This window comes from Triticum dicoccoides, chromosome 4B, assembly GCF_002162155.2.
Source record: "Triticum dicoccoides isolate Atlit2015 ecotype Zavitan chromosome 4B, WEW_v2.0, whole genome shotgun sequence".
NCBI classification, from domain to species: Eukaryota; Viridiplantae; Streptophyta; class Magnoliopsida; order Poales; family Poaceae; genus Triticum; species Triticum dicoccoides.
The window spans coordinates 207,786,066-207,805,488 of NC_041387.1; the positions used below are offsets into that span (position 1 = coordinate 207,786,066).

The 19,423-nt window shown below is 48.1% G+C and overlaps 1 protein-coding gene, 1 long non-coding RNA gene and 1 pseudogene across 4 annotated transcripts; 2 read left to right on the top strand and 1 right to left on the bottom strand.

Annotated features, from left to right (window-relative positions):
• LOC119292625 overlaps positions 1-19,423 on the bottom strand; it is a 44,416-nt pseudogene that overhangs the window by 20,671 nt on the left and 4,322 nt on the right.
• LOC119295789 lies at positions 2,715-4,581 on the top strand. 3 transcript variants are annotated; one of them, XM_037574257.1, is made up of 5 exons: positions 2,715-2,866; positions 3,581-3,666; positions 3,760-3,999; positions 4,096-4,232; positions 4,346-4,581. In XM_037574257.1, the coding sequence occupies exons 1-4, from the start codon at positions 2,733-2,735 to the stop codon at positions 4,107-4,109; spliced, it is 474 nt and encodes a 157-aa protein (XP_037430154.1). In that variant the 5' UTR covers positions 2,715-2,732; the 3' UTR covers positions 4,110-4,232; positions 4,346-4,581. The 3 variants fall into 3 exon arrangements, with proteins under 3 accessions (XP_037430154.1, XP_037430152.1, XP_037430153.1); XM_037574255.1 differs by having other exon boundaries at positions 3,581-3,999; XM_037574256.1 differs by having other exon boundaries at positions 3,581-3,999; positions 4,349-4,581.
• Positions 4,722-7,318, top strand: LOC119295790. The gene is made up of 10 exons (XR_005144260.1): positions 4,722-4,938; positions 5,039-5,131; positions 5,204-5,314; positions 5,405-5,741; positions 5,815-5,877; positions 5,947-6,036; positions 6,123-6,206; positions 6,300-6,410; positions 6,712-6,957; positions 7,045-7,318. It is a non-coding gene; the product is annotated as an uncharacterized LOC119295790 (long non-coding RNA).

Genomic DNA, 19,423 nt, shown 5'->3' on the forward strand with positions numbered 1-19,423 from the left:
GCACGGTTGTGCTTTCGCGAGAGGCACGGGCGTGCCTCTTTTGGAAAGGGAAAAATGCGTTTCCTGTTTTTTTTCTTTTGCGAGAGGCACGGTTTTGCTTCCGCCAGAGGCACGGTTGTGCTTTCGCGAGAGGCACGGGCGTGCCTCTTTTGGAAAAGAAAAAAAAACGAGTTTTCTGTTTTTTTTCTTTCACGAGAGGCACGGTTTTGCTTCCGCCAGAGGCACGGTTGTGCTTTTGTCAGAGGCATGGGCGTGCCTCTTTCGGAAAGGGAAAAAACCCGTGTTTCCGGTTCGGTTTTTTCGTCGGTTTTTTTGTCCGGTTTTTTCGTGAAAAAAAAGTTCGTCAAAACCTATCAACATGGGATCTAGTTTTGAAGATCTCGACGCGAGGAATCCAATGGCGAAAGCGGTTCGAGATTTGGACGCACGGTTTAAGAGATAAAACATTTTGAATAAACGGATCTACGAAAAAAGGGAAAACTCCCAGGTTGCGACAAGTGGCGCACATGCAGCGCGCCACTTGTCGCAACCTGGGGAAGTTGAAGTGATCTCCGCAAGGAGTACTCCTCAATTAGTGATTTTGACACTTGGCGTCGTTTAATTCTCAAAAATAAAAAACTTGGCTCAACCGTTTTTTATTGCCTCGACAGTCAATGGAGCTAAGCCAACTGACTAGGTCATCGATTCTGGTTTTTACTAGTCCAACCGCAGGTCCGCGTCCTTCAAAAACCTATTGTCTAATGTAGAAGCATCTCTACCAGATTCCGTAAATAAGGTCGTCCGCTATAATAATCGGGCCATCCACTATAAATCGTTGTTTTGCAGGGTCTTTCCTGTATCCCGACCCGAATAGATCCTCCGCGGCCCCCGACCTCGATGCTCCTTCACCGACGCGCCATCTCCGGCCACCGCATTACACCATGGAGTGCCCCCCATCCATCCCAAGATTGTGTCGGTTGTTTGTTCTATTCTTGAGACCGCGCCCCTCATGCCAATGTCGTGCCTCACCGTGGTCGGGAAACTACACACCGTCATGCCAGGGCAGCCGCACCGTGGGCCACCATGTGTGTCGCTAAAGTCATTCAGTAAGAAGGAGTGGACGGCGCACCTGGCGGCGCGTCCACTGGCTGCTTGACCTCACGCATTGGTCCTAGTCAAGGTGGCCGGCGCAGCTGCCCACGAGCATCAACTAGTTGTGGCGGCCGATGCTGCAGGCCAGGGAGCCGCAAGTCCATCGCTTAACGTCCTTGGAACGAGAGTAGATTGATTTGACAGCCTCTCGGATATGTCCTTTCAACATCATTTGCGGTCGGTTGTCAGTCATAGCTTTCCCCCACACGGCATAGATTCCATGGGCAGTCGTGTGGGATGACACGATCTTGGTCGAGGCGACCAATCAAAAGCAAGATCGGTCGGTCTAAATACAATAGTTTTATTTAAAGAACCATCAAGGTCGCAGGTTTCCTTCTCTAGTACAACTGCAAGTACGCTCGGTTTTTTAAACCGTGCGTGCAGCTGGTATCCCTCCCCTTATTCTGTATCGCCATGAAGGTGGAAGGAATAAGGAGGCTAGATTTATCTGTCAGCCTCTCGGATATGTCGTTACAACACCGCCCGCGGTCGGTCATAGCTGACGCATATCGTCGTCGCCAATTTCGTAGCACCACCCCATGCGCTCTCAACACCGGTCAAAAGTCGTCAGCCTCGCGGGTTACAACATGCTCTCGGGCTGATTGCAACTTATAGCATTGTCGGTCTTAGCTTTCTCCCACACCGGGCATAGCTTCCATGGGCAGTCGTGCGGGGATGACGTGATCTTGGTTGAGGCGACCGATCAGGAGTCATATCGGTCGATCGAGTTACAAAATGTTTTTCTTTAACCAGCCATCGAGGTTGCAAGTTTCCTTTTTCTGATATGACTGCAAGTATGGTCGTTTTTTTTGAACTGTGGTGTAGCTGGGATACCCTCCCCTTATGCTCTATCACCATGGATATGTCGTTACAACACCGTCGACGGGTGGTGGCAGCTGACGCATTTCATCGTCACCACTTTGTAGCACCACCACTTGTGCTCTCAGCACCGATCAAAAGTCGTTAGCCTCGTTGGTCACAACATGTTCCTGGACGGGTTGCAACTTCTACCATTGATGTTAGTCATAGTTTTCTCCCACACCGGTCATAGCCTCCATTGGAAGGCGTGTGGGAATGATACGATCTTGGTCGAGACGACCGATCAAGAGCGGGATCTGCCAGCCGATCGCCGCTGTTAGAGCAAGAAACCATGTTATAGGTTATTTAGCACATGTTACGTAAATCAATTTTATAAAGCCATTACTATTTATCTATATCTAATTTCCCTTTCAATCAATAAAGTAATAAATACAGTATACTCTATTTTTCCATGCCAAAAACACTTTTTGGAAAATTTATATTTCAAACAAATTAATATATGTAACAATGTCCCGGTTCTTCCAAAACAATTTCCCTCCTGTTCTCCTTGATAAAAAAAGAATATATCCAAATTTCCCTCCAGTTCTCAACCATGGCGCTTACTTTTCCCTCCAATTACTTTCGCGCTTACTTTTCCCTCCAACTAACTAAAAAACGCTAGATAAATTGGGTCTCAAACCCATCTACATCCAGCCCAGCCGCCCACCGTTCAGCGGCTACCTCGCCGCACTCCAACGCAGCGGCCGCCACCTGCAACCCCCCCCCATCTCAACCCCCGTAGGATGTACCGCTTCCTCGACCAGCATCGGCGCCGCTTCCTCGATCTGTCCCGGCGCCGTTTGGATCGTTGCGGCGACGGCTTCGTCAGTCTTCAGCTCCGCCACCTACATCCTGAAGGAGTACGATCTCGTGGCTGGTATGGATCTGAACGCCCACCCTTCCCTGATCTGACTGCTACGAATTCTCTGAAGTATGCTAGGTGAAACACCACTGTAGTGATGCAGGGGCGGGGACAGGGAGAGGCCAGCAGGGGTTCCCCTGCCAATCGCTCGCTCCCTCAACAATTCGTAGCACTGTGTGTACTGTAGATGCCTAATGGCCGTGGCTAATTGCATAATTAACCCATACGTAGACAAATAATTAAGCAATCACATATGTTGAAAAGCCCATTAAACCCAACTATGCTCTTCGATTCGATGCAGCTGATCTACTGTAACAGTTTCGCCTGCGTAAATTGAACCATTAGGATAAAAAATGACTGAAATTACGAACAGAGAAAACGCTTAAGATTTGCACCATCACCCGATGATCCAATGTACTTTCAATTTCCATTCTGTTTAGGGAAGCAGTGAACATCATCAGGTCCTGTACACTTTTCAACTTAAACCTGTCCTGAATCCATATGTCGATAGCGTTATATCTTAGTGTGGGTGTGGCTGGACCCATGGTCTTGTACCTCATCTCTCTGTTTTAAGTTATGATAAGCTGATAGTGCATTGACGTGCTACTGTGTACTTCTCTGCCCTCTCCATTCACATGTCTATTGGCAAATTAAATTGTCCCTGTTATGTCATTAGTTAATTTGGCTTTACTTGTAATGATTTAATTGACATTTTTATATATAACTTAGGATGGCGACGGACATGTTGACCATATACCTGCACTATGAAGATACAAATCAGGAAGCCAAAATTTTACAAAGATCCATGATGAGAGGTGATGTCTTGTATTACGACTTAATCTTGATGATCGAAGAAGTTGGCTTTCAGGCAATTGACTTTCTGTACTATGCGAAAAAACCCCGTCTAGGCAGCTCCTACTTAGTTCACATTTATGATGAAGGTGTTGTGATGAAAATGTTGTCTGACACTGAGATTGTGAAAGCTGTCCATCTGTATGTGTCTAAGGAGAAGGCTGACGATCATACTGCTCCGCCTAGCAAGAAAATTGATGTTGCTCCATCTAACCATCCAAATGAGAGTGTTCTCTTACAGGACGGTGGTGTCTCTGCTGAAGGGGCAGGGCAACTTACTATGCAAGGGCTGCAAAGTATCCCTCTTGAACCATGCTTATTACATATCTGTATCTACTGTTGTAATTATTGGAATAAAAGATGTGTGGTTGTTTTGCTGGACCACCACGTAGGTCAAAAAGGTTGAATGTGATTCAGGTTACGGACCAACGTGATGATGAAGATGGAGACTGCAACAATGGTGAGCAATTCCCACAAGGTCATGAATCACAAGCATTGGTCGATGAAGAGGGTCAAGTGCACAATCAAGGTAACAAACCTATTACATTTTGTGCTTCTATTAATTAACTTGTATATGCTTAGTATCGAAAGATTAATCGGCGGGCGTCATTTCATTAGTACTTTTCTTAATTAATCTTATAGTAGACAAGGAAGTACGCAAGCGCAAGAGAACAAGCTTGCCAATTGTCTGGAACATGCCAAAGGGGCAGAGAATAGTTGTGAAATGCAATGAAGATAGCCAGCCTATAGGAGATGAAGGTGCAATCTTGGGGAAGTTTCTGGGCACGGTTGCTAGAAATGGAGGATTTTACCCACTAAACATAAATGATTGGCGTCATGTCAAAAAGAATAGTGGCGAGGAAACAATATTGCAGTGTGTATAGGTACTTCACAATTAACAAGAAAACAAAATATGTTATTTGCTGCCCTTCTATTTATATCTAATTTGTCTACATGAGATGTAGTGTGGTCTGCATGTCTATTTACATCCATTCATTATTTTGTATTTTCAGACAAAGTTCGTGTATCCTCGATCATGTGAAAAATGGATACTCAAATCAATTGGAAGAGACTGGAGGAAATTTAAGTCTAGTTTGAAAGATGCTTTCTTCAAACCCGCCATTGAAAAAAATCCAAACATCAAGCGAAAGGCTTTGTATAAGCTCTGTCCAGAAGATGTGGACAACGATCAATGGCGTGGGCTTGTTAAATATTGGAAGTCCAAAAAAGGAAGGGTAATGAATGAGATACTGTACTTTCCTGTTTTGACATTTAAATGTGAGTTCTCGGGCTTCTATTAAAAGTTGCATTTACAATATGATTACATCATAACAGGCCCTTGCTGAGAAGAACATAATTAGTCGTTCCCTCGTGAAGGATTCACATAATGCTGGCACAAAGAGTTATGCTTGTTGGGGCGAAGACATGGTGAGTAATCTTGATTCCTGAAGTGTTGTCCTGTGTCTCTTTTGTCATATGGGTGCTGTTTCTGCTTTGTAGAGGCAAGCTGATCCTGAAAAGAAACGACCACACAGATCAAAGGTTTATTTAGCAACTCACAAGAAGAAGGACGATGCTGATGCGAAAAATAAAGATAGAAATAAGCGCCTGGTAGGCAATTAATATAGAAATTGTCTAATTGTTCTCGGGATCAAGTTATGGTTCAATCTAACTAGTGTATGCATGATTCTTTTCTTATAGGATCGATTGGAGAATCTAATAACCGAACTACCAGAGTTGGCACAAAATTTGAATGGAAGAGTCGCATGGGAAGGTGATGCCCTGCAGGAAGTGTTAGGGAAAGAAAAGATTGGACAAGTGCATGGCATGGGTTTGCTTCCAACTCCTAAGCAAGTCTATGGTCGGACGCCACGGTATCTAAAACATCAATATGGCTACAACAGATGGATCATCATATGAAGTTGAACATGACGTTTGGGAGGTAATAGCAAAGATGAAGGAGCATATAAAAAAGCAAGACCAGATTATTAAAGATATGAATAACAAAGAAGGCTATGTCAATAATGGCATAGAAGAGGTAAAGGTCTTCTTTATCCCACCCTTTGCATGCATTTCTATCAATAGTATACTCAGATTTGTTAGTTCTGTAGGAAAACCTCTAATCAAATGATAATGGTATTTCTCGGTCACCACTACTGCTTGGTAAAACAAAGGTAATGTTAATAAATGCCTACATCATTGCTTGTCACTCGAAACCTTCATATTAATATTTCAGTTTGCAGAGAATCCAGTGCAATGGACCCATTGAGGCACTCTCGTCTATGCAACATGACATTCCTGAGGATAATAATTTATCGCGTTCGCACGAAAAGGTTATGCATGTAGTTACTCTTACTCAAGTCACAAAGATAGAATATAAAATAATTGCTTGCTTACCATTGTTGTGTCATGGAACTAGGTTGGCGACCATGATGTCAACCAATTACAAATTCAACAAAATTCATCATCACCACAAGACCTTGTTATTGATTCTGTGCTAGAGGTAATTTTCGTGCCTATTGAGTTTTGAAGTTGTAGCTTTCTGTAGCTTCAAGGTATGAATATCATTCCATCTAATATTGTTGTATCTTGGTAGCTGAGGGAAACGAGGAATATTACGGGTGAATCTGTTTCAAGACCGAACTAGCAAAGGACTAGAACTGAACACCCACACCGCTCAAAAAGAAGGCGTTCTTCTTCCATCAAGGTAAAGATTCACCAAGTAGCATGGTTTACTGCACCCAAATTACCAACCCAAACCCTCATTATCATGTCTGCTTGAAAAATGGATTTTATTACAATTTTTGCTCAATCTGCTGTATGCAAGTAAACGATAAATTTAACCAAGCATGAGCTAGCGAGGTGACCTTGGGCATTAGACTTCGTTGTCGGGTCCAGTTTATTTAGTTTCTTAGGGCACCTTAGTGGGTTGACATTAAAACGATCTCATATTATTCATGCAAATTATATTATCATGTCATAGAATGCTAATATTGATCATAATATAGGTTGCTTCCAAAGTAGTCTTAAAGACTTCAACATATCCCAACAAGCGGAATGTTGCGTATGGTACTATTCGGAGTACTGATCCAAGAACTAAGGCTGGTGGTATTGAGTTAGGTGCTGAATTTGCTCTTGTGCGCATAGACGAACCTATTCTTGATAATGAGGAGTTGGTAAGGGAAGTTTCTGATTGCAAGACAATTGGCGAGGCTTTCACTTCAGGATACTTAATTGCCTCGCCTTCAGCTTTTGTAAGTTACAATCTTCCCTTCCACATTCTGAAATCATATTTGTGTACATTTAATCACACATATCTAAGGTGCAATTTTCTTCTACAGATTCGAGAGAAGGATGGTTGATTTGCAGTTGAATTCTTGGATCAAGAAGCAAATAAAATTTGAAGATTTTAGCTACCAATAGTTGTAGTTTACATTGATAGATTTAAAAGTGTAATATCATCCAGAACATCTTTTTCTTTCATCGAATTGATGCAAATGCGACAGTGTAATATTCCCCATAGTTGTGTTTTCTATCCTCAAAATTATATGGCTGATATCTTTATTGTAATGCATATGTATCATACACTCTTCTATGTTCATAATAAATATCTTCGCACGAATTTCTGTATGTGTTCTGCTTCAGTTTAAATATCATTTTGATATGCTGCCAAGCATAATAATAAAATGATTAACAATTTATGCAATTGCATTTATTTTATTAAATAAATTTATATTCCATAAAATGGGTATCCAATTTTGTGGTTACTAATAAAAAACAAATACATTAATTATGTTACCATATTGATATAGTAGTGTTACTGATGGTGTTACTATAGCTACAAAATTTGTTACTAGAGTAGTTGACAACTATAATTATAGTGTTACGATACATGGATATTATGTTACTTGTTGGGTTCCGGTGCTAAAAAAATGTGTTACCAGTTGTGTTATGATAGTTACATAAACATGTTACCACCGATGTTCTACGTCTATCAAAATATGTTACTAGGTGTTACTATAATTACAAAAGTGTGTTACCGGTGTGTTCGGTAACACATAACACACATGTTACTATAATGCAACTGTAACACATTTTTTAACATATGGTAACAATTATTATGTGTGACAGTTGACACCACTTAGTAACACGGTCTAATGGAACACATTCCAAACAGTGTTACTATATGGTCTAGTAACCCGTTTTTGGACCTGTAGTAACACAAGATGGTGTTACAAAAGGTCTGTCCTCTTGTAGTGTCTCTGTCCGACTCCTTGTCCTTCTCATTGGGATGTTTCTCCCGGAACTGTTGGATTAGGAGTTGACATTGTCGAGTGGTATGCTTTGGGTAAATCAGATTACCTTCCTCATCCTTCTTCGTGTGGATGTGACACGACAAGTCCAGCACATCATTTCCTGCTTGATCTTTCACCTTCTTAGAAGGCCATTGCCCCTTAGGTTTTCCCTTAAACTTTCCTTGAGCCACTGCTGCGATCTCCCCAGGTGCCGCTGGCTCGGCTTTACGCTTTTGCTTCCGACTGGAACCACCTCCACCGGCCTCTTGGCTGACTGGTTTACTCTTCCCACTTCGGAGTCGATCCTCTTCTTCTCCGTTAGCATACCGGGTGGCTATCTCCATCATCCGGGTCAGAGTCATATCTCCAGTCCGACCGAACTTCAGAACCAACTCTCGATACTTGACGCCTTCCTTGAAAGCGCACACCGCCTGATGCTCCGATACATTCTCCACGGTGTGATGCAAAGTTGTCCACCTCTGAATGAATTCCCTCAAAGTTTCATTCGGCTTCTGCACACAATGCTGCAACTCGGGTAGCCCTGCTGGCCGCTTGCACGTGCCCTCAAAGGTTCGTACGAACACTCGAGGTAGCTCTTCCCAGCTGTGTATACTGTCTGGGGCCAACTGAGTCAACCACGCTCGGGCTGACCCTTCCAACATTAGAGGGAGATGCTTCATCGCTATTTCGTCATTTCCGCCTCCAATCTGCACAGCCACTCGGTAATCTTCAAGCCAAGTTTCAGGCTTGGACTCCCCGAAGAACTTACTGACTCCTGTTGCCAATCTGAAGTTGGGAGGAATCACTGCTGCTCTGATGGCTCTGCCAAAACACTCTGGGCCTGAAACATGTAATCTGCTGCCACTCGGACGATCTCTGCCCAGATCTTCTCTCTGTGCTCTATTCCGGTCGACCAGGCCTTGAACGAGAATGGATCTCGCATCGAAGCCTGGCTCTCTTGGGTCGACTGGAACTCTGCGCTCGTCCCTGTGACGGCGTCTGTCATCGTTCTGCCGAGGCATGTACGAAGCACTCCTCGGAGGAGGCATTGGTACTCGACGACAATTGTCACAGTCAAACTGACGATCGTACTGCCCACGACTTTCACGCCGCGGAGGCGATCTTGGGCTATGGGCCGACTGAACTGTATCTGCCACCACAGATCTGCTGTGTATCCTATTCCGTGACTGAGACACCGCAGAATTCTGCTCTCCTGCTGCTCGGAGAAGGGCCCTGATCTGCTCCAACCCTCGACCAGCCTCTGACTGAGAAGGTTGAATCAACTCTGCGATTTGGGCTGCAACAGTGAGGTTCTGAATCGGAGTACGGTATACCTTAGGTGGAGGTGGGAAAAGCTGCCGTCGACTGGAATTAGGAACTCGATCCCGGGCTCGCTCGCCGAGAGCGCGCTGCAGGTTCTCCAGTCGAGTGCGCTCAGCCAAGTTAGCCAAACACGCCTCCTCCAAGGCTCGAGCCTCGGGAGTTTCCTCAACGATAGGCGTGTGAAGTGCGTCCATGTTGCGACGACGAAGATCCTCTCTCTGCTGCAAAGAGAGAGGTTCGGGACGGTACTCCTCGTGGACACGTGATGGGTCGCCGCCTGCTCCTTCGCCGTCCTCACGGCGAAAGCCAGGCGGGCTATGCGGACCATCGACCATCAGGACTTCAGCCGCAGGATCGCTGCTATCGCACTCGGACGACGTCTCTGCAGAGCCAGTCGACAGATCGAACAGGCCATGGAGAGTTTCGTCGGGTTCGATTGCCACGACTTGATGAGTGGCCGAACGCCGAGCCACCGCGTGCTTCACCCACCGCTGAAGCCGCGACCGACCAGATCGCTTGCGGCGGCGCACAGCGGGGAGGGAAGATGTTGCCGGAGTCGACTGATACTGGGTCGACGACTGCTGAAGAAGGACGCCATGAACGCACGCGCGAAAGTGTGTCGCCCCTCGCACGGGGAGCACCTCGACATCAAGCGGAGCTTCTTGGAGCCACGCTGTGTCGTCGGCGACGAAAACGAGCGCGCCGAGACGGATCTCGCGGCCCTCAACCATCTCGCCGCCGGAAATCATGATGATGATCGGAAAATAAACTTGCAACTTCACCAACAAGTCGCTAAGACACCGGCCCCAAGGTGGGCGCCAACTGTCGTGGTTCTAAGTCTGACAGTAGAATGGGGGGTAGGTATGGAGAGGCAAGATCTTAGCTATGGCGAAGATGTACACACGAGGTTTTACGAGTTCAGGCCCTTCCCGAAGGAAGTAACAACCCTACGTCTCGGTGCCCGGAGGCAGTCGATTGGATTATGTGTGTTGAGTTACAGGTGGTCCGAACCCCTGTCCCAGAGGAGGGGGGTGGCTTATATAGAGTGCGCCAGGACCCCAGCCCACCTCCATTACAAGGAGCTTATTGTACATAAAGTAAGGGCATTACTGCTAACGGCAATCTTAAATACTCTTAATGCTCATGAAGACTAAGGACTGAATGCCCGGCCGTTGTGCATTCTTCCGACTCCTGGTCTTCGATATGGTCGAGTCATTCCCCATACGGTCGAGTGAAAGTGGGGAATGACGGTCGAGTGATTATACCGTAGAGTGGAATCTTGGTCTTCTTATCTTCAGGGGTAGTGACCTTGGGTAGGACGTATAGGTCAGGCCTATGAGCCTACCCCAGGTCTGTATCCTCATCAGTCGCCGGAGGCGACGAGGTGACCGACAGCGGGAGAGACGGGCTGGGCGGCAGTGAAAACATGATTGAACCGAAGCTAACTGATACCAAACTAGTAGGAGCTTGGGCCCTACCTGGCCTGAACCGTAGGTTGTAGGGGTGGGAGGCTGGTTGGCGAGGAGATGGGCGTCGGCTTCGGCGCGTCGGCGCCTTAGTTGCGTGGGAGAAGGCGACGACTGAGAGGAAGATGGCGCGGGGAAGGAGGCTAGGGTTAGGTCTTCCGGCTCCTATGGAAGCCGAGCAAATGTGACTGCTTCTTGTTTAATTCCATAACGGATCTTTACACGAGTTATATAATCCTCCTAATAAGATAATTGGGGTAAGCCGGGAGCAACTAATTAACGAGCACTCCTTCGAGAGCCTTGCAACGATCAGCGCCACTTGGCGCGCTCTCAGCCATTTGCCACGTGTCGTGCTCTGGGCACTCCCTCCGGATTTTATTTTTTTATTTTTCCGCACGCGTTTTTGGCTTTTTAAACGGTTTATTTTCCTGTTTTTTTGACGTTTTGGTTTTCTACCGGTCTTCCCTAACTTTTCAACCAAATTTTTTTTTTGAAAAAAATATTTTTTTTGCGAAAAAACGCATTTTTTCGCGAGAGTCACGGTTTTGTTTTCGCGAAAGGCACGGTTGTGCTTTCGCGAGAGGAACGGCCGTGCCTCTTGAAAATGAAAAAAAATGTATTTTATGTTTTTTCCTTTCGTGAGAGGCACGGTTTTGCTTGCGCGAGAGACACGGTTGTGCTTTCGCGAGAGGCACGGGCATGCCTCTTTCGGAAAAAGAAACACATTTTTTGTTTTTTTTCTTTCACGAGAGGCACAGTTTTGCTTCCGCGAGAGGCACCGGCGTGCCTCTTTCGGAAAGGGAAAAACGCGTTTTCTGTTTTTTTCTTCCGCGAGAGGCACGATTTTGCTTCCGCGAGAGGCACGGTTGTGCTTTCGCGAGAGGCACGGGCGTGCCTCTTTCGGAAAGGGAAAAACGCGTTTTCTGTTTTTTTTTTATTTCACGAGAGGCACGGTTTTGCTTCCGCGAGAGGCACGGTTGTGATTTCGTCAGAGGCACGGGCGTGCCTTTTTCGAAAGGGAAAAAAACCCGTGTTCCCGGTTCGGTTTTTCCGTCGGTTTTTTTCGCCCGGTTTTTTCGTAAAAAAAGTTCGTGAAAACCTATCAACATGGGATCTGGTTTTGAAGATCTCGACGCGAGGAATCCAACGGCGAAAGCGGTTCGAGATTTGGACGCACGATTTAAGAGATAAAATGTTTTGAATAAACGAATCTACAAAAAAGGGAAAACTCCCAGGTTGCGACGAGTGGCGCACATGCAGCGTGCCACTTGTCGCAACCTGAAAAAGTTGGAGTGATTGCCGCAAGGAGTACTCCTTAACTAGTGATTTCGGGGTAAGCCCCTAATAACGATAAGATAGACTGGGCCACAATTAAGTGGGCTAGGCCCCTAGTATGCCGGTCATAACAGCACGACCGTGAACTGAGCTTCCTGTTCATACTATGTACATAGACGCGCATGGGCGACAGAGAGAACTGTACCTCCTGAAGCGCTTGAATTAGCATGCCATGACACAGAGCATGCCTAACTCCTCGGTCAAGAACTACCCTCCACTTAGGACTTATATTAGCTGTTTCAGATAGCTGGACAATTTGTTGGTTGAATAGATGTCTCCTTGTGCTTTCCACATCATATAGTGCAGGCCGATGTGATAACAAATGCTACTTCATGGATCCTTCTTCTTCCTCCTCTTCTTCAATCTCATGATCATCTAAAGAAGCCATAAAATCTTGCACAAGTCCTGTCGTGCCATGCCTTCTTAAATATGAAGAACTCCCTTCGGATGTAAACGGTGCATTTGTATCATATCCTTCCGCAGTTGCCGCCTGAGAAAGCAGATAAGCCTGTAAACCATCTCCATTATTGCCTTCGTTAGTAGGACGAGCCTCCCTAATCTGTTGAGCACTGACATCCTCCCCCACATGCCCATTCACCCGTTCATCTTCCATAAAATTGAAACTGCTGAAGGCAGGGAAGAAATTGTTTCGCACACCTCCTGCTTCTGACATATTCTCATGGATGCTTCCGAGAAGATCAACTAGTGGATCTGAAAGGTGCCAATACCAGCTACTATAACGTGAAAGCTGGCCGGTACTAGTTGGAAGAAAACTTTGACCTTGAGCATTGCTGATAGCATGTCTTCCAATGTCCATGCCCGGTATAATGTTCATACCATCCGCAATAAGAGCTATTTCACCTGCAGGTCTATGTGATGTTATGATTTGTGGTGCATTTATGTTTTTCCAAATGATAGGTATAATATAATACAAGGACTAATTTTCTATACTCCTGGGAGTATGTACTCCCATCTTCAATATACCTCATATACGCATTGATTATACCTCTTTATCATTCTCATTATACTTCGCTAAATATTCTAAGAGACCCAATATGAGTTTTGTTGAAAAAATATCATTTGCGGCGTACTTTTTCTAATATACCTTTTTCACGGACAACAAATCAATATATACGTAAACCTTCAAAAATGTGAGACACACGATTTTTTTATGATACTCATTTTGGGGTATCTAATAATTATTAATAAAGTATATTAAAATTAATAATGAGGTATAAAAGATACATCTATGTGGTATATGAGGAGCTGGAGTACATAACCATTTTCCATAATACAAAGTGTTTGTGCACAAATATTCAAATAAATATGGAATATTATATAAATAGGCAGGAGAATTATTTAACGAGGAAAGAGATAAGTTATAGTTAGAGATCAGTTTAGTATCCTTTAAGTTGTTCTTAGGGTCAAATAAGTCCTACTTTATACAAGAGACACTATTTGTATGGGTAATCAATCAAGCAATGAGAGAACAGTGTGTCAATCTTGTTGGTGTCTAGCCTACTCACTGAACCACGGCGATCACCGAAGACAAGGAATAAACAAGAGAGAGAGAGGACACGATGTTTCCCGGCGCACAAACGCCTCCGGCCGCACGAACAACCCCTTGTATTTCCAGCGAGCTCGAACTCTGCCACACACACTATTCCACGGCGAGCACACATACACTCCGAGAGACTACATCTCTCTCTGACTACTCACTTGCACATGCACCGGACTCACACTTAAATAGCCTAGTACAGGAGAATCAACGCACGCAGTAGTCAGCCGCCATACTTGGGCCACTAACCCAACCAATCAGCTACATGCAGGGGCATGTACATCACCCACGCAATCTCTCCACACGACTTGGCCGCTTACAAACTTGCATGCACACGGAAACTCAACAGCCCGGCCACGATCCGCATGCAGCGCCCACTGATGCACGTCCGCACTCCATGGCTGCCCAACTGCCCGAGCGATGCTGCTGCTCGTTGCCAGCTCCGTGCAACTCAGCCATCACCAACCGGCCGCGATCAAGATTAGTGCTCACAATTTCCCCCCTAATCTTGACACGGCCGCCGTCGACTGTCGTCTTGAACGCCTTCGCTCGACATCATCATGCGCCTCCGCGCCCACTGCGACGTGCCGTGTGGCTGCAATCGCCAGAGTTGATGCAGCTCGCGTCGTTGTCGTCATCACAGCCATGAGCCAGCCCGTGGACCCGACCTGGCACACCGACGCCGGTCGCACCGTGCTCCGTCACGACTCCCGCGACACACGCCGAGCTCCTTCTCCGCTGGCGACACACGCCTGTCGTCCCGCACGTCCCGTGCGCACCCGACGCGCCCGACGAGCCCGATCACACCTGTGCGTCCCGCACGTCCCGCGCGCACCCGACGCGCCCGACGAGCCCGATCACACCTGTGCGTCCCGCACGTCCCGCGCGCATCCGACGCGCCCGACGAGCCCAACTGCACCAGACGCTCACCGCGCGCCACCTCCACATCCGCCATGGCAGCCGCCTGCGATAAACGCCGAAAGGATGTAGCTGAACTCGAGCACGTACTCGAGCACAACAGCGACATCGCTTCCTCCCAACGTCAACTACACGCACGTACGCGCGCCCGACGCTTCCAGTGCACACCCATAACACGCACCGGTCACGCCCGGCTCGCCGCCACGGCATATTGCCCCGCACCGCTGCGGCCTCAACCGCAGCGCAGCACCTCCATGCCGTCATGTGTCGTTGAAGCCGTCACCACACAGGTCCTCCGTGGCCTCCACACCGTGCCGCCGCAGCCACCGCGGCCTCCTCACCGCGCCGCGCATCTCCATAGACCGACAGACGGCCCGGAGCATCGCGCAGCCGCCGGCGAACTCCGCCACCGCCGGCACGCCTCCGGCAAGGAGAACGACGCCCAAGATGAACCAACTCATGATACCAAATGTTGGTGTCTAGCCTATTCACTGAATCACGGCGATCACCGGAGACAAGGAATAAACAAGAGAGAGAGGACACAATGTTTCCCGGCGCACAAACGCCTCCGGCCGCATGAACAGCCCCTTGTATTTCCGGCGAGCTCGAACTCTACCACACACACTATCCCACGGCGAGCACACATACACTCCGAGAGGCTACATCTCTCTCTGGCTACTCACTTGCACTTGCACCGGACTCGCACTTAAATAGCCTAGTACAGGAGACTCAACGCACGCAGTAGTCAGCCGCCATGCTTGGGCCACTAACCCAACTAATCAGCTACATGCAGGGGCACGTACATCACCCACGTGATCTCTCCACAACGGTGCATCCACAGGACTTGGCCACTAACAAACTTGCATGCACACGCAAACTCAACAGCCCGGCCACGATCCGCATGCAGCGCCCACTGATGCACGTCCGCACTCCATGGCTGCCCAACTGCCCGACCGATGCTGCTGCTCGTTGCCAGCTCCGTGCAACTCAGTCATCACCAACCGGCCGCGATCAAGATTAGTGCTCACAAATCTATTGTCCATTCTTCATCCTCCTTAAACAACTATGTTCTACTCCCAATCCCCTACGCTGTGCCGTCTGGCCATCCTCATGGCAGTAGTTAGCCAGGTTGTCCCAAATAGTTATTGGTTAGATTTATGAAAACAACATGCCACATATTAGCGATATCATATGTGAATTAACCTCCCTTGACATTTTCCATTATTTTAGCAGCATTCTATTCACAAGAGATCATTATCATACACATCTTACGGTCAAATAGTTTTACTTCTTGTATCAAGTGCAAATTGGTACAGATTCCTGGCAATCAGTTTTGAAATCAGCATGATGAATAGGATTATCCTTTTTCAAATCCTATTTTCGCTGTGAAGTTGCCTGATAGGAACCTAGGATAGGGAGATAGGATTTGAATCCTTACCCTGAAACGTCCCGACGGAATCTCCCTCATTCAAACACCCACTGGTAGGTACATATCTTTCAAACTTTCAACACTACAAGCTTGTCTTACTATATAAGTGGTCGTATTAGGGATTTTGGAGGCATGCAGACACTACAGAAAAGCTTGACTCCTAAGATCCTGCTCTCTTCCAGCTTCTCGTTTCTCCTTGTCTTGACTAGATGAACACCATGGCAAGGAAAGAGCTTCACATGGTGGACCGAACAGCACCGTCACCCATTACTGTGACAACAGTCTACAGCCATTATCTATCCCCAGTTCAACAATATTTTCCAAACAGAGGCAATTTGTATTTTCATGATGTCAAATGTCAGCTACACTGGCCCCCCTCTCGCCCCTGCGTCGCCCCGGGGCGACACGGGGGAACCCTAGCGCCGTCGACGCCAGGTCCCCCTCGCCCTCTCCCTCGCTTTGCCACTGCTGGAGGGGCCGCTGGCGAAGTCCGCGCGCCCCAGGGAAGGTGGCGGCGGGGCGTTTCCCCTCTCCGCGGCGTTGTGCGCGCTTGCGCTGCCTGCGCCGCCTCGAATGCGGGCGAGATGCAGGGCCGCGGGAGTGGCTACAACGCGGGGAAAGGTCGGATCATGGCCGGGCTTGGCCGGATCTAGCTTCTCCGCCCCCGTTGGCCGCCCTCGATGGGGCTCGGTGGCTTCGTTCCGGCGGCTAGTGAGGGCTGGATCCCGTGGCGGCGGCCCCGGACGACGGAGGATGTGTCGACGGCTGTGGTCTCGCGACGGGCAACACGACGGCCGCGATGGGGGACGATCCGTGCGCAAGACGCTTGATGGAGGCCATGAGAACAGATCTGGGTGAAGACCTTCCCGCAGCTGCTGCCGAGGCCGGCGATGGCGACACTATTTGGTGTCATTCCCTTGTTGAAGGCATCGCTGTTGAGAAGTTCCAAGCCACTATCTGCTACCTCCGGGGAAACCCTAGATCAGTAGATCGGATGACGGCGGCATTATTGTGTCGTTTCCCTCTTGTGGCGTCATTCTTGAAGGTGTACACGGGCTCGAGGGACCAGTGGGCGGAATATTGGTGGAGCGGTATTTCATCCTGCACCATTAATGGTGGCGTTTCTCAGCGGCGTGGTGCAGTGGAGACTCGGTGCCCGATGTGTGGCGAGTGACTCGTGCAGGAGGGTGACGTCATCAGGCGTCGTCGTGGCGTCAATGGCAGAGAGGCCGGGCAAGGTGTTGCAGCAGTACAACACTGAAGATGGATTTGTGGCAGGTGGTTGCGGCGGCCTCATACCCGGCAGACGTCCTGGTTGAGGAGTGCGCCGGACTGATAGGTGCCCCATACCCGGCAGGCGTCCTGGTTGGGACCTCAGGTCTTAGATGTTTACGTTTGGCTGCGATGTCTATTTGGTATTAGGCCCAGACTATCAGCACCCCTTCATCAATTGGATAGGAGTAGCGACAGTTGTTGCTTAAACGGTGGCTTTAGTCTTACTGTCGTATGACTTTGTAAGGTCTTATGAGACTAATTAATAAAGTGGCCGTATGCATCGCCCGGATGCAGAGGCCGGGGGTCCTCCTTATTTTCTAAAAAAAATGTCAGCTACACTAGACATTTCTCTACTAAAAATCTTATGACTATTTCTAGTTACTCATTTCCCAGCTGACATTTCAGAACCAGCCATCTTCAGCTGAATACAGTAAAATGTGAATAGATCTTTTGAAGTTGTTGGTGACAATCTCACCTGAAACATCATCCTTCCCTCTAAGCCACTGTAAAGAAACTCTGGCCTGGCTAAGTTTTCCATCGCTTACAAGCCACCTAGGCGACTCTGGCAAGTAGAACACCAATAAAGCAAAGTAGAGAGTTGAAGGTGCAAAGATTGAGCCAATCATACATCTCCAGTTACGAGAAGACACCAGTGTCATCCAAAATATCATGCAATAGGAAAAGATTATTCCAACAATGAACATGAACTGTGGCATAGTTTCCAGTGATCCCGGCATATCTGGAGTGTTAAACACATGTTATACGTGACATACCGAAGGTTGAGAGATTATTCTGTTATAGAGATATTGAGGTAGCTAGGGCGCACGCATATGATATATTCTTTAACTTCTTTCCTAGCTTATCTCTTATCTTTTATCTTTTGTATTTCTTCCTCTACAAGTTGTATCTCAACAAACTATGTACGCGTATGCCAGGCTCACACCCTGCCTATTTAACATGCAACACGTCGCCCTAGATGGGTAAGGCGTTTCCGCTGACGCACATGGTAATCAGAGCCTTCCTACTTCCCATCTAGCTCCATCGACTCCACCCGTGCCAAAACCATGTCTTCCTCCTCCGGGGCCGCCTCGTCCAATCTCAATGGGCAGGTCATCGAGAAGCTCTCCCGCACGAACTACGTGTTGTGGTGCACGCAGATCACACCCCAACTGCGTGGCGCCGACGTCTTCAGCTTCATCGATGGCACATCACCGGAGCCGGCCAAGCTCCTCGCCGCCAAGGACAAGGACGGCAAGGAGACGTTCTTGCCCAACCCTCTCCACCCTATCTGGGTCCGGGAGGACCAGCAAGTGCTCGGCTACCTGCTGAGCAACCTCTCCAAGGAGGTGCTGGTCACGGTGACCACGGTCACCATGGCGCATGCGCTCTCGACGACGCTGGCGGGCATGTACTCAATCCGCCGCCGCCTACTTCGCCTTCATGCGTGGCCTCGCCGATGAGCTGGCCGCGGTCGGCAAGCCGATCCAGGATGATGAACTCATCTCCTACATCCTCCATGGGCTAGATCTGGATTACCAGCCCCTGGTTTCGGCCCTCGACGCCCGTGTGTCACCCGCCTCCCTCGATGAGATCTTCGCCATGCTCAGCAACTTCGACCAACGCATGGCGCAGTTCCACGGTGTGGGCGGCAACTCCTTCAAGTCGTCTGCAAACGCTGCAACTCGCGGGCATGATGGTGCACACACTCTTGGCTCCTCCCGTGGCAGGGGGCGCTCTGGTGGCAGCGGCAACAACGACGTGCGCTTCAACAACAAGTCTCGCCGCGGCGGCGGCGGCAGCAACGGCAATGGATCTGCCGCACTCATCCGGACTCGCCTCACTGTAAAATATGTGGCAAGCTAGGCCATACTGCAAAAGACTGCTGGTACCGTTATGATGAGGATGAGGATGACTCTCAAGATGATGACAAGATCGCTGCGGCGGCGGATGGCTCCTACGGCATCGACACAAACTGGTATGTTGATAGCGGCACCACCAATCACATCACTAATGAACTTGAGAAGGTCACCATGAAGGAAAGATGCCGTGGAAAAGACCAAATTCACACGGCCAGTGGAGAAGTTTTGCGGACAAATCACATTGGTCACTCAATATTTAGTA